Below are 15,156 nucleotides of genomic sequence, written 5' to 3' on the forward strand. Positions count from 1 at the left end.
ACAAAATAATCTTATAAACTAAAGAGCCCGAACTAAGTACAAGGTAACGAATCTAACTCAAGTTGTACTGCGAACAAAAAGGAGTCTCAAAGAACTAAACGAGGCAACAGCAATAGAACAAAATGAACAAAATGAGACGACCCAAAACATCAAACAAAAGGGGCGAGCTGGCCTCAGTGATCCAGCTGCACCGAGCAGGCGGAAGACAGGCCCATTTAAACCCCCACTACCACGGGTGGGAGTGGAGGGATGAACGGCCTCCATCCCGCGTCTGGTTCTCCCGCACATCCGGGTCTAGAACATCACACACACAAAAGCAAATACAGAAGAACGAGAACACTAAACAAATATCAAAGGGCCAGGGTCCGTAACACTGGATTGATTTATATCTCCATGAGTATTTTCTGGTATATTTTACTAAACAGTTTTGTTGTTTTGTTTGTTTGTTCAGAGGAAGGAAACTCATTTATGCGACACATTTGACATTTTCACAGTTTTGACGATTAAAATGTTTGTGTTTCATGTGAACTTTGTACAAGAAGTGGTTTTAACAAAGACTTTTAGTGTTTCAGTGATTTAGACTTTACTTTTAATTGAACTGCATCAAATCCAGTTGAAATATATCTTATTTAATCGAAAGTGCCCTGTATCGAGGTGTGTATCGTATCGGCAACTTTTTAATGACACCCAGCCCTTGTTGTGTGTGTGTGTGTGTGTGTGTGTGTGTGTGGTTTGTTTATTAGTAGGGAGTATTCAGTGACATTTATGGTGTTTTGAGCCATAGTTTCATATTTGTGTTTCATTTCGTGGTCCTGCCCTGACCACAAACCCACATCCTCCTCATGTCCCTCCCACACACCAACCGACTCTCTGCTCCAGAACATCTGAGCTCTGACTCTCTCCTCCACAACATCTGAGCTCTGACTCTCTCCTCCAGAACATCTGAGCTCTGACTCTCTCCTCCAACATCTGAGCTCTGACTCTCTCCTCCTGAAACATCTGAGCTCTGACTCTCTCTCCACAACATCTGACTCTGACTCTCTCCTCCTGAACATCTGAGCTCTGACTCTCTCCTCCAGAACATCTGAGCTCTGACTCTCTCCTCCAGAACATCTGAGCTCTGACTCTCTCCTCCAGAACATCTGATCTGACTCTCTCTCTGACTCTGACTCTCTCCTGAACATCTGAGCTCTGACTCTCTCCTCCAACATCTGAGCTCTGACTCTCTCTCCTCCTGAACATCTGAGCTCTGACTCTCTCCTCCTGAACATCTGAGCTCTGACTCTCTCCTCCAGAACATCTGAGCTCTGACTCTCTCCTCCACAACATCTGAGCTCTGACTCTCTCCTCCTGAACATCTGAGCTCTGACTCTCCTCCAGAACATCTGAGCTCTGACTCTCTCCTCCAACATCTGAGCTCTGACTCTCTCCTCCTGAACATCTGAGCTCTGACTCTCTCCTCCTGAACATCTGAGCTCTGACTCTCTCCTCCTGAACATCTGAGCTCTGACTCTCTCCTCCTGAACATCTGAGCTCTGACTCTCTCCTCCTGAACATCTGAGCTCTGACTCTCTCCTCCAGAACATCTGAGCTCTGACTCTCTCCTCCACAACATCTGAGCTCTGACTCTCTCCTCCAACATCTGAGCTCTGACTCTCTCCTCCTGAACATCTGAGCTCTGACTCTCTCCTCCAGAACATCTGAGCTCTGACTCTCTCCTCCTGAACTCTGAGCTCTGACTCTCTCCTCCAGAACATCTGAGCTCTGACTCTCTCCTCCAGAACATCTGAGCTCTGACTCTCTCCTCCAGAACATCTGAGCTCTGACTCTCTCCTCCAGAACATCTGAGCTCTGACTCTCTCCTCCTGAACATCTGAGCTCTGACTCTCTCCTCCTGAACATCTGAGCTCTGACTCTCTCCTCCTGAACATCTGAGCTCTGACTCTCTCCTCCAGAACATCTGAGCTCTGACTCTCTCCTCCTGAACATCTGAGCTCTGACTCTCTCCTCCTGAACATCTGAGCTCTGACTCTCTCCTCCTGAACATCTGAGCTCTGACTCTCTCCTCCAGAACATCTGAGCTCTGACTCTCTCCTCCAGAACGTCTATGTCTGTCGTCGTTGTCGTCGTTGTCGTCGTTGTCGTCGTTGTCGTCGTTGTCGTCGTTGTCGTCGTTGTCGTCGTTGTTGTTGTTGTTTGGACTCTGACTCCAGTTCACACGAGGATCTGCAGCAGTGTTTCACGTAGGCAAAGCTGTGCGTCCGCGTTAAGTTTCAGTTCACACCAGAGTCAGAGACGCTCCTGCTGCAGCTGCACATCTTCTCACTGTTTTCAGACATCACATTTTGTACTTGCTTTTTATCATTTATTTTGTGTTCAAGTGTATTAAGTTAGAATGTTTATTAAGTGTATCGTGAATTAAGTACAACTGCAACACGTTTGTGTTTAATGAGGTTTAAATCTATTATCACGCACATTAAACACCTCACATTTGTTTTCTTAATAAGGTAAAATCACGTATAATTAACAAACAAAATCTTATGTCCGTCCAGGTAATAAGGCCCCATACGTTTATATGTTCATACAGACTCCAGCACCGATGGACACGGGCAAATAGTCGCTGAAACGGGCGAGTTTTAACGTTCTGGAATTTTATGGGTGGGTCAGGACTAAACCAGGACTACATCAGGACTAAACCAGGTCTAAACTAGGACTAAACCAGGACTAAACCAGGACTAAACCAGGACTAAACCAGGACTAAACTAGGTCTAAACTAGGACTAAACTAGGTCTAAACTAGGTCTAAACTAGGTCAAAACCAGGACTAAACCAGGACTAAACCAGGACTAAACCAGGACTAAACCAGGACTAAACCAGGACTAAATCAGGTCTAAATCAGGTCTAAATCAGGTCTAAATCAGGTCTAAATCAGGTCTAATCTTGGAGAGCGAGAGAAAAAGTGAACCCTGAGCCCCGCGGAACAGTGTGTCTGAAAAGCAGAACGGCTGCACGTACGTCCTCGTCTCCGAGCTCTGCACCGGTCCTTTCGCCCACGGTCACTCGGGTCGACACGGAAGGACCTCTGAGCACATTCAGACAGTGAGTCCTGGTTCTGGTTTAGTCCTGGTTTAGTCCTGAGTCCTGGTAGAATCGGTGTCTGACATCATAAATCACGTTATATTTCTCCACTTCAAGGATTAACTTTGTGTCGTCCATCATGAACCTTTCCTTGGACACAGCTCGATGTTTACATCGTCTTGACTTTGGTCAAGTTATTTTGAAAGGGCATCGGAAGTTTATTTTGACACCGTGTGTTTATTTCTTGTCTTTCCCCTGCTGAAAACCTTGGAGACGCTCGTTGGACGTGCGTATGACACTGCTGCTGTGGACTGTCAGACCGGTTCAAATGGAAGTTGTAAAGCTGCGTCTGCTGCTCGTGTGCGGAGCTGCTGCTCTTATGCTCTGTTGTGCTTTGGTGTGAATTGGTGGTGACGGTGCAGATCTTCAGCCTCTCTTCTGTCAGTCTGCCCCAGGGCAACTGTGACTATAGTCCAGTGTTATTTATTCACTTCATGAGAGTTATTTATAAGTATTAATTGTAATGAAATTAAAACAGTGGAGGAAACAGGAGCTGGAGTTGTGTTTGAGTTCAGTGACTCAGCACATTTGTTTTGAAGATTTGATTTAGACTCAAGTCTGATTTGATTTATGATGGAAGATTCTGTCTAATGTGATCATCTCTCTCTCTGTCTCTCTCTCTGTCTCTCTCTCTCTCTGTCTCTCTGTCTCTCTCTCTCTCTCTCTCTCTCTCTCTCTCTCTCTCTCTCTGTCTCTCTCTCTCTGTCTCTCTCTCTGTCTCTCTCTCTCTCTGTCTGTCTCTGTGTCTCTCTCTGTCTCTCTCTCTCTGTCTGTCTCTCTCTCTCTCTCTGTGTTCTCTCCTTTTCTCTCTCTCTCTGTCAGGGCGTGATCTTGTATCTGTACTTTTCCTCTGACTTTGTGTCAAACGTCACTCCTTTTTTAAAAAGCTCCGGACGCTGTGGACGAAAAAACTGGTTTAACCTGAGCTGCAGAGAAACACGAGAGAACAGGAGAGAAAAGAGAAGAGAGAGAGAAGAAAAGAGAGGGGAGAGACTGAGAAGAGAGAGAAGAGAAGGAGAGGGAGAGAAGAGAGAGAGAAGAGAGAGAGAGAAGAGAGGGGTGGGACTGAGAAGAGAGAGGGGGAGGGAAGGAGGGAGGAAGAAGAGAGTGAGAGGAGTGAGGGGAGAGTGAGGGGGAGGGGGGAGAAGAGAGAGGGAGGAAGAGATGAAGTGAGGGACAGAGAAGAGAGAGAAGAGAGGGGGAGGGCGAAAGAAGAGAAGGAGAGAGGGGGAAGAGATAGGGGAGGGGGGAAGAAGAGAGAGATGTATAAAGAGAGAGAAAGAGAGTGAGTGAGGTAGAGGAGGAGAGGAGGAGGAGGAGAGGAAGAGCAGAGGTGTGGAGGTGTGGTGTTGGAGCCTCGGGGTTTGACACAAACCAAACTGGTCTGACAATAAAGAAACTAATGACTCTGAACCACCACAACCTGCTGCTGCTGCTGCTGCTGCTGCTGCTGCTGCTGCTGCTGCTGCTGCTGCTGCTGCTGCTGCTGCTGCTGCTGCTGCTGCTGCCACTTTAAAGCTGCACTCTGGGACATCACACACTTTTCTCCGTGGACACGTGACGGTTTTGTCTTTGCATTAAACATTTCTGTCTTCGAATTTGATCAGTTTTTACCAGGAGAGTCAAACTCAAATCGACAGAGGCCAAAATTAAAAACTGGGACTAAGTCGTGGGTCAAACTAAAATATTTACTGAAAAATTTCACCAACATCTGCATGTTTCTCTTCTTTGCAGATCTGTAAAGTTAAACCTTTTCTTATTCAAATAAAAGTTTGATAATAGTTTTACTTAAACATTGAATCCAGAACAAACAGAATATAAAATAATAACAACATTTTAAATAAATCATGTGTCTGTAGTGGATCTGTGTGCAGCTCCAACTCATTTTGATTTGATTTGATTCCAGATCTTGACATAAACATCACAGGTTGAGCGTCAGATCCACTGACCCACAGGTTGCTGGTGTGATTCCAGCTCCTACAGATGAATGCTGTCATTGTGTCCTTAGGCAAGACACTTAACCCACCTTGCCCACAGTGTGTGTGTACACTGGTGTGTGAATGTGTGTGTGAATGTGTGTGTGGTTCCTTGTTGTAAAGAGCTTTGAGTGGCTTGAAGGTGGAAAAGTGCTATAGAAAAATGTGACCATTTACCATTTGACTTCACGGGTCAAATATAATTATATCGCCGACCAAATGTGGCCCCCGGGCCTGAGTTTGACGTTTTAGAAGTTTTTTGTGTTTTTCGACCAAATGTTTTGACTCCTACAGGGATTTTTAAAGGTGGATTGTGTAACTTTTCTAGATTCAAAATTGTTAAAATTATTATTTTTTTAAATCTCATAATTTCTTCCTCATTTGAAGAGCTCCAGATCCACAGTTTGAGGAGGAGGAGTGTGTTTAAACCTCATGTGGAGATCTGCTTCTGCTGCTTCTGGAGGAGGAGTGTGTTGTGTGTGTGTGTCGTGTGTGTGTAGTGTGTAGTGTGTGTGTGTGTGTGTGTGTGTGTGTGTGTGTGTGTGTGTGTGTGTGTGTGTGTGTGTGTGTGTGTGTGTGTGTGTGTGTGTGTGTGTGTGTGTGTGTGTGTGTGTGGATGAGGAGCAGATGTGCAGATGATGTAGATGTTCTGGACGTGTCTCTCCACATTTGTAGAATTGAAAAGAACAGAGTGATCCGTGCTGCTGTTTCTGGCTCGTGGTTCGTGGCTCGTTTGTGTTTGGTCTGAGGCTCTTCGGGGTGACTCGGGGGTGACTCGGGGGTGACTCGGGGGTGACTCGGGGGTGACTCGGGGGTGACTCGGGGGTGACTCGGGGGTCGCTCTGGGAATGTTTTTGGGAATGTTTTGTGACTCTTGTTTTTTCTTTTTTTGTGTAAAGTTCTTGTTGTTTTTCATATTCTGGATCGTGTTGATTGGATGAGAGTCAGTTTCTTTGTGATGAGGACTTTTTTTGTTTTTGTTCTGAAATGATGAATCGGGTCATTTTTGTGATTTTCCAGACACAAGATCTCAGCATATTACAACAAAACAAAACACAAACCTGTATTTAACAGTGTTTTTGCTGCTCCATGTGTATAATATGTGCAGAAACTCCCACGTACACAGATCGATGAAGCATGTTTTTATTACTGGCAGAAGGAGAAAAGATAATTATTCACATTTATTGACTCTGTGGCCAAATAAATACTGAGTGAATATTATTGTCGGTTTGTGTGAGCTGATCCTTTTCACTTTAGTTCAGTGGAGATCTGCAGTTCCACGACTGAAATGATCCAGATGATTCTAAACTTAGAGGAAAACTTCCTGCTTCCTGAGTGTGTTTTGTTTGAGAGAAGAATTTTAAAACCTGAATCTGCAGGTTTGTCTGGATAATGGTTAATATATACTCATGCTGATACTGACAGGGCAAAAAAATATATATTTGTTTGGAAGGTTTGTAATTTTTTCATATTCAAAAGATTATTTCTTTCATACTAGACAGATTTTTTTTTTTTTATTGAACAGATTTTTTTTTTCATATTGGACAAATTTTGTATTTTTTTTTCCATGTTGGTCAAATTTTATTTTATTTTTTCATATTGGTCAGATTTTTTTTTTTTTCATATTGGACAGATTTATTTTATTTTTTTTCATATTGGACTGATTCTTTTTTTTCTTTTTTCATATTGGACAGATTAAATTTTTTTTCCTGTTGGACTGGAGCTGATGGTTTTATGTAATACGTCTGGACGAACCATAACACTGTAGAAACCTTTTTAAAGAAAGTATAAAGTTTTATGTTTTGAGCTCTGGAATGAATGAGTTATGCAGTCAATTTTGTTTTAATTTATATTTTGTCTCTTTATATTTACAGTGAGTCATGAGTGAAATTGTAAACTCAAACTTGTTGTTCAGACGCTGATTTTCTTTCTTGGAATTCTGTCGTTGTTTAAAAGGTTTCGGTGTTAGAAGAACTTTTTACTTCATCCTAAACCGTTTCAGTCCTGATCCACGGGGCTGAATCTGTGTGTCGTTCGTTCATTCATTTTTCAATATAAAACCAAAAATAAGAAAATGAAAAAATTATGGTTTTCTTCATTATTTGTCTCCAAAACCAAAATGAAAAAACAGATAATGATTTGTTTTTTTTCCATTTAAAATTTTGTGTTTAAATGAAAAATGGAAAAAACTGATAACGGCCGTTTCCCGTTTACGTGACTTCAGTGACTGTGATGTCGAACTGAACCAGGACTGACCCAGGTCCGGGACCAGACCGGGACTGAGACCGGGACTGAGACCGGGACTGAGACCGGGACTGAGACCGGGACTGAGACCGGGACTGAGACCGGGACTGAGACCGGGATTGAGACCGGGACTGAGACCGGGATTGAGACCGGGACTGAGACCGGGACTGAGACCAGGACTGGAACTGGGACCATACCGGGACCAGACCGGGACTGAGACCGAGACTGGAACTGGGACCAGACTCCGATCTTTGACTCCGAGCCTCAGCTTCGAGCTCCGGCCCTGCCGTGGGCTCTGAGCCTCCGGTCTGGTCCCGGCCAGGTCTCGGTTTCAGTCCCAGTCTCAGTCCTGGTCTGGTCTCGGTTTCAGTCCCGGTCTGGTCCCGGTCTCAGTCCCGGTCTGGTCCATTATCCATTTTTTCCCTTCTGCATTTAAACACAAAATTGAAAAATGAAAAAAACAAATCATGATCTGTTTTTTAGTTTAGTTTAGTTTTAGTTTAGTTTTAGTTTAGTTTAGTTTAGTTTTAGGTTTAGTTTTAGTTTAGTTTTAGTTTAGTTTTAGTTTAGTTTTAGTTTAGTTTTAGTTTACTTTAGTTAGTTTAGTTTTAGTTTACTTTAGTTTAGTTTAGTTTTAGTTTACTTTAGTTTAGTTTAGTTTAGTTTAGTTTAGCTGCAGAATATCTGAATAAACTGTTACTACAGTTCCTCCTGTTCTAAAACCTCAGCGTCTCCATCGTCCGTGAAAACCTCAGACTGGTGGATCTGTGCTGAAGTTCAGACTCACATTCTTGTTCTAAAAGTGCACGACACGAGGCGACGAAAACAAAAACAAATTCCATGTTGTGTTTTGGAAGGTTAAATTAAGGATTGGAAAAATCCCAAATGTGACTTTTTGTTTTCCCCGTGTCCCTCCAAAAGTAAAAGCTTCATGTTCACTTCGTGTTCACTTCGTGTTCACTTTGTGTTCACTTTGTGTTCACTTCGTGTTCACTTTGTGTTCACTTCGTGTTCACTTCGTGTTCACTTTGTGTTCACTTTGTGTTCACTTCGTGTTCACTTCGTGTTCACTTTGTGTTCACTTTGTGTTCACTTTGTGTTCAGACAGAACTTCCAAGAAAATGGGGGAATGTGGAAGTTGTAGTGAGCGAGAGCCAAGTCCAGACGGAACAGGATCATTGTGCCCAGAGCCCAGAGCCCCTCGTCCTCCTGCTCCTTTTCCTCTGGTTTATGACTCGTTTATGTCGAACTTTCCTCTCAGACAGAAGGATCCAGAACAGAGACGATCCTCAAATCTCAAACTGGATTAAACAAACTCGACCCTCAAATCTGAGACTTTAAAAAATCCACTTTGTTTAAACAAACTCCTGAGATTTTACACTTTAAATAAACAAAAGAACTTTATTTTCTCTTTTCATGTGTCTAAACCAGGACTAAACCAGGACTAAACCAGGACTAAACCAGGACTAAACCAGGACTAAACCAGGACTAAACCAGATCTAAACCAGGACTAAACCAGGACTAAACCAGGACTAAACCAGGTCTAAACCAGGTCTAAACCAGGTCTAAACCAGGACTAAACCAGGTCTAAACCAGGACTAAACCAGGTCTAAAACCAAAACTAAACCAGGACTAAACCAGGACTAAACCAGGACTAAACCAGGACTAAACCAGGACTAAACCAGGACTAAACCAGGACTAAACCAGGACTAAACCAGGACTAAACCAGGACTAAACCAGGACTAAACCAGGACTAAACCAGGTCTAAACCAGGTCTAAACCAGGTCTAAACCAGGACTAAACCAGGACTAAACCAGGACTAAACCAGGACTAAACCAGGTCTAAACCAGATCTAAACCAGATCTAAACCAGATCTAAACCAGGACTAAACCAGGACTAAACCAGGACTAAACCAGGACTAAACCAGAACTAAACCAGGACTAAACCAGGACTAAACCAGAACTAAACCAGGACTAAACCAGATCTAAACCAGGACTAAACCAGGACTAAACCAGGACTAAACCAGGTCTAAACTAAACCAGGACTAAACCAGGACTAAACCAGGTCTAAACCAGGACTAAACCAGGACTAAACCAGGACTAAACCAGGTCTAAACCAGGACTAAACCAGGACTAAACCAGGACTAAACCAGGTCTAAACCAGGAATAAACCAGGTCTAAACCAGGTCTAAACCAGGTCTAAACCAGGTCTAAACCAGGACTAAACCAGGTCTAAACCAGGACTAAACCAGGTCTAAACCAGGTCTAAACCAGGTCTAAACCAGGTCTAAACCAGGACTAAACCAGGACTAAACCAGGACTAAACCAGGACTAAACCAGGACTAAAGCAGGTCCATGTGTGTACACTGTTCTGATTCAGCTTCACTTTGTTTTAAAAATTATTTTCTGTCTTTTTTTGTATCGATACTTGTGAAAAACAAGTCTTTAGTTCCGATTCTCATTTTGGTATCGATTATTTTCTCATTTCCGATACTTTTGACACTCAGAGTCCCTCACAAGTCGATCCGATACCATCACAACACGACGATAAACACGATTATCGATACTACACATGATTTTCTGTGATTTTGTGCTGCTTTTTTAACAACCGAACTCTTTTTACCAACAATATTTCTTCGTTAAACCATCAAATTTGTCGATTTTAATCATCAAAACAGTGAAAAACATGTTTCCTCACACAAAATAAGCAACAAAAGTCCAGCTCAGTCACACAAAAAACACAAAAAAATACAAAAAACTATAAGTATTCAGCGTTTTTTTTACTTCAAGGCTCTGAAATCTCCTTAAATCCTAGAACCACTCGATTAGTATCAGATTTTTTCATATTTCTGACTGTTTTTTGTTGTTTATGTGGGTGTTTTGTGCGTGTTTTGTCCCTCGTCTCCTCTGATCGTCGGTGTAACTCTGGGCTCGTGTGTGTTTCTGTTTCCAGGGGACGACTTTTCCATCATCCAGCAGGAAATCTTCATGGTGAAAGAATGTATGCACCACAACATCGTGGCCTACTTCGGGAGCTACCTCTGGTGAGGATCAAAACACGACGCTCTCACCACAAACACTCACTCACAGAAAAAAAACAAAACAAAACAGAAAAATGTGTTCACGAGACGAAACAGAAAGAGAAAGAAGAGGAGAGGAGGAGGAGGAGGAGGAGGAGGAGGAGGAGGAGGAGGAGAGAGGGAGGAGGAGGAGGAGGAGGAGGGGAGGAGGAGGAGGAGGCTGTCAGTGGAATCTCCAGGGTTTTGGGGTTTACATTAAACTGTTACATGTGTGAGTCAAACTTTCACTTTTGTTTGTTGTAAACAGTGTTGTGGAGTAACAGATTACATGTACCAGAGTAATCAGAATACAAATGATGAGTAACTGTATTCAGTTACAGTTACTGTTTCAGTGAGTGGGAATTGGATTACAGTTACTTTGTTGAAATAAATTACACAGAGGGATTTAACTGTTTTCACATTTTGGGCTAAATCCCTTTTTTTTTTTTTCAGTAATTCCACTCATTGCTGGAAACTAAACCAGGTCTAAAACCAGGTCTAAACTAAGACTTAACCAGGTCTAAAACCAGGTCTAAACTAGGACTAAACCAGGTCTAAAACCAGGTCTAAAACCAGGTCTAAACTAGGACTAAACCAGGTCTAAAACCAGGTCTAAACTAGGACTAAACCAGGTCTAAAACCAGGTCTAAACTAGGTCTAAAACCAGGTCTAAACCAGAACAAAACCAGGTCTAATCTAGATCTAAACTGGGACTAAACCAGGTCTAAACCAGGTCTAAAACCAGGTCCAAACCAGGTATAAAACCAGGTCTAAACCAGGTCTAAAACTAGGTCTAAACTAGGTCTAAACCAGGTCTAAACCAGGACTGAACCAGGTATAAAACCAGGTCTAAAACTAGGTTTTCGTGTTTTTTTGTGTTTGTGTTTTTAGTGGTTTTTGTGTTTTAGTGTTTTTGTGTTTACAGCAGATCTCGCCAACGCTGCACATTTACGTTCCTCCGCACACACAGCGGCGCATCTGCTCATCTGCTCTGTTCACAAACGAATAATCCGTCCATAAATTCACCGCACTGTTGTTTAAAGACGCAGGGTTCAAAGTGCGAGCAAAAAGTATCGACTTTTAGTCCGGAAATGATGGAGAAACATAAAAAATCTGTCAAATGCAAACGCACTTTAAGACCAAATCTGTGTGTACAAAATGAACACAAATAATCAGATAATGTCGTCTGTGTGTGTGTGTTTGTGAGTGTGTGTTTGTGTGTTTGTGTGTGTGAGTGTGTGTGTGTGTGTGTGCGCGTCGTCATGGGCCCTAACGATTCTTCCAGTAAAGAGTTAACGAGGAACCACGAGACGAGAGTAAAACACAGATCCACGTTTACCAGAAGCTCCGCGATAAAGCAGCGTGTGCGATTCTGCTTCCTCATCGTTCTAAATGTGTTCCAGGTGTGAAAGAAACGCCGACCACAACACACACAACACACTTCACACATCACACACTTCACACACATCACACACATCGCACACGCTCAAACGCACAACAATCACACACAATCTGCACTTCTCAGCTGTTTTTTTAGTCGTTTATTCAGTCGTTTTGCTGCTTTACAAAACAAAAAACAAAACAAAAACCAAAACCTTGACACGACCTCAGGACCGAAAGGTTTAGACTGAAGTGAAAGATCTTATAACTCCCAAACCCTTAAGTCACAGTCCCAGTTTTAGACCTGGAATAGTCCCAGTTTTAGACCTGGAATAGTCCCAGTTTTAGACCTGGAATAGTCCCAGTTTTAGACCTGGGATAGTCCCAGTTTTAGACCTGGGATAGTCCCAGTTTTAGACCTGGGATAGTCCCAGTTTTAGACCTGGGATAGTCCCAGTTTTAGACCTGGAATAGTCCCAGTTTTAGACCTGGAATAGTCCCAGTTTTAGACCTGGATAGTCCCAGTTTTAGACCTGGAATAGTCCCAGTTTTAGACCTGGGATAGTCCCAGTTTCAGACCCGGAATAGTCCCAGTTTTAGACCTGGAATAGTCCCAGTTTCAGACCCGGGATAGTCCCAGTTTTAGACCCGGAATAGTCCCAGTTTTAGACCCGGAATAGTCCCAGTTTTAGACCCGGAATAGTCCCAGTTTTAGACCTGGAATAGTCCCAGTTTTAGACCTGGAATAGTCCCAGTTTCAGACCTGGGATAGTCCCAGTTTTAGACCTGGAATAGTCCCAGTTTCAGACCTGAAATAGTCCCAGTTTCAGACCTGGAATAGTCCCAGTTTTAGACCTGGAATAGTCCTAGATTTGAGAAACAGTTTTGTATAATATTGGATTTTTAAAGCAGAGGGACCCACTTTTTTTTTTTTCTTCCAAAAGAGGATTTAAAAACAACATCAGAGTTAATATCAGTATATATATCTAGAGTAAATCAGTCGAGTATTTAGAAAGAACAATATTTAGCGTGAATTGTTTTTCTTTGGATCTAGAACACAAACTTCTCAGCCATAAATGTGATTAGATGTTGATATAGTCAGACATTGCCTGATTAAACAAACTGCTAAACTGCATCTAATTTTTTAAAAAAGGGAAATAAAAGTGTGGTTTGTGTCTGTCGTGATGTTTCAGATCGAGTTCTGTTGGGTTGTTGAGTAAAGACGATAAATAAAGTTTGGATTTGAGCGTTTGTGTTTCCTCTGCGAGTTTGTCTGTTCCTCGAGTTAATATTTGACTAAAGATTTATACGGTTTGATAAGGAAATAAAAGAAAACGGCGTCGCTCTGTGTTTGTTCGGAGACTCTTAATAGGATTAGGTGGGAGAGTCCAGGGTCCAGGCTCGGTTCTGACCCGAGAGTCGGAGGAGGTGACAGGATCTCCAGGTTTGTAAACAGAAACTCCTTCACTTCACTCGTGTCACACTCGGCTCTTTGTGTTCTTCTGTTTGCTCGGGGATCCAGCTTCTGCTTGTTTTACTATTTCTGACTTGTTTTTATCTGTACAGAGGTTTTTAGGTCGTCCCAGTGCTGCGCTTATCACAGTTTGAAGACGAAAAGTGTGATGTAAAGAAACTGCTGGTGTTTAGAGGCGTGACGATATCAAACTGTCACGATTAGGCCTGTAACGATAACAAATTTCACTGGACGATTAATTGACCAAGAATTTATTGCGATAAACGATAATATTGACATTTTGAGACCAATTTCAACTAATATAATGACCACAGACTTAACTCAGGACTCGTCTGATGTGTCTGACTCACAGTGACGACTTGTTCACAAAAATGTACCTGAATAAATCACTGCTGAACCAAACACAACCAAAGCAATAAATAAAATGGATTATTAAGTCTCTGTAACAAAATTGTCCTTAAAAGTGATTTTAGTCACTGACTTAAATTGGAATATTGTGTCTCGTCTCTGTTCCTGCTGCTGTGAGTCTCGTCATTTTGGTCTTGAAGTGTTCGTATGAACCCGCGACACAGGATGTTGTTTCTCTGTGACGGAGTCTCTGTTCTGTCTGGTGTCGTGTCGGTTCAGTTTCGGGATTTCAGGTTCTCCCGGGCGCTGGGTTTTGTTGCTCGGGTTTGGGTTTATATTTATGTCGGCTGTTGGGGTTTGAGACATTTCTTCTCATTGTTTTTGCACTCGCTGCATTTGACACATGTGGCTGTTGAGACGTGTCCCGCTTAGGGATGGGCATGATTAATCGATTAACCGATAATTGATCATTAAGAATTTCATCGATTACGTTCATTTTAATGGACAAACTGAATGTATGTTTGTGTGTCGTGACCAAACAGGTGTGTACATGTGTCTCTGCATCAGAAGGAGCGACACACAAACAGTGGGTCAGTCTGTAACGAACCGAAGCACAAATGTGGATTTAACCAGGATTTGGACAAGAAATTCCACACTTTCTGTTCCGGTCGGGACAAGTGTGAGTCGCGCAATGTGGATGACGAGGCCCCGCCCCCCTCCCCCCGTACGCTGTCCTGGTTTTGACAAACACAAATCTGGTCACACTGACCTGTATTCACCTGAGTCATGTCTTTTAATCCAACACAAGTTGAACCACATCAGCGACACAAGAGCTGGAGTTTTATCTTCACTTAGTTTATGTAAATTTGTGATGTGGTTTTAAGTTTTGTTTCTGTGAGATTTGAACAAAACTGAATTAAACACATTATAATGTCAAACAGCTGATGTGGATCTAGAGTCGTTATGTTTATATGTCGTAAAGTTGAATTTATTGATGCAGATTAGTGCAGATAGTAATAATAATGATGATAATTTTAATAGAAAAACCTTCATGATTAATCGATAATCGATCATTAATTCTTCCGACGATCGATTAAGAAAATTTCATCGAATGCTCGTCCCTAGTGGAGACTGAGGACTGTTCTGTACAGACGGGACGACACACGAGAGATTTTGACAGAATTTCTAAGATGTAACAAGTCTGATTTAGTTCCCAAAGTTTGCTTCAGAATTTGTATTTACTTGATTTCATATTTTAATTGTCGTTCCAGCAGTTTTTTTTATAACTACGGCTTCTCAGAAGATGCAACCCACCAGCACTTAACCTTTTTAAAAAAAAATCTAATTATATATTTTTTTATTATTTATATATTAATTTATATATTTTTTATTATTTACATATTTATTATTTTATATTATTATATATATATATATTTTTTTTATGAAATTATATTATTTTTCTCATGTTTTGTGGCATTTTTTTGTCTGTGTTCAGACTGCAGACTTTTTTGTGAAATCCGATTTTCACATTTCACATTT

The 15,156-nt window shown here is 42.0% G+C and overlaps 1 protein-coding gene across 1 annotated transcript in view; it reads left to right on the plus strand.

Annotated features, from left to right (window-relative positions):
• Positions 1–15,156, plus strand: part of map4k5 (mitogen-activated protein kinase kinase kinase kinase 5) — an 89,096-nt gene that overhangs the window by 11,539 nt on the left and 62,401 nt on the right. The window contains exon 4 of the mRNA XM_055158754.1: positions 10,310–10,400. Coding sequence (XP_055014729.1) covers positions 10,310–10,400 — 91 coding nt within the window. The remainder of the gene's footprint in view (positions 1–10,309; positions 10,401–15,156) is intronic.

The sequence above is a fragment of the Boleophthalmus pectinirostris genome, unplaced genomic scaffold, assembly GCF_026225935.1.
Source record: "Boleophthalmus pectinirostris isolate CB_2022bp ecotype Guang Dong unplaced genomic scaffold, ASM2622593v1 HiC_scaffold_10, whole genome shotgun sequence".
NCBI classification, from domain to species: domain Eukaryota; kingdom Metazoa; phylum Chordata; class Actinopteri; order Gobiiformes; family Gobiidae; genus Boleophthalmus; species Boleophthalmus pectinirostris.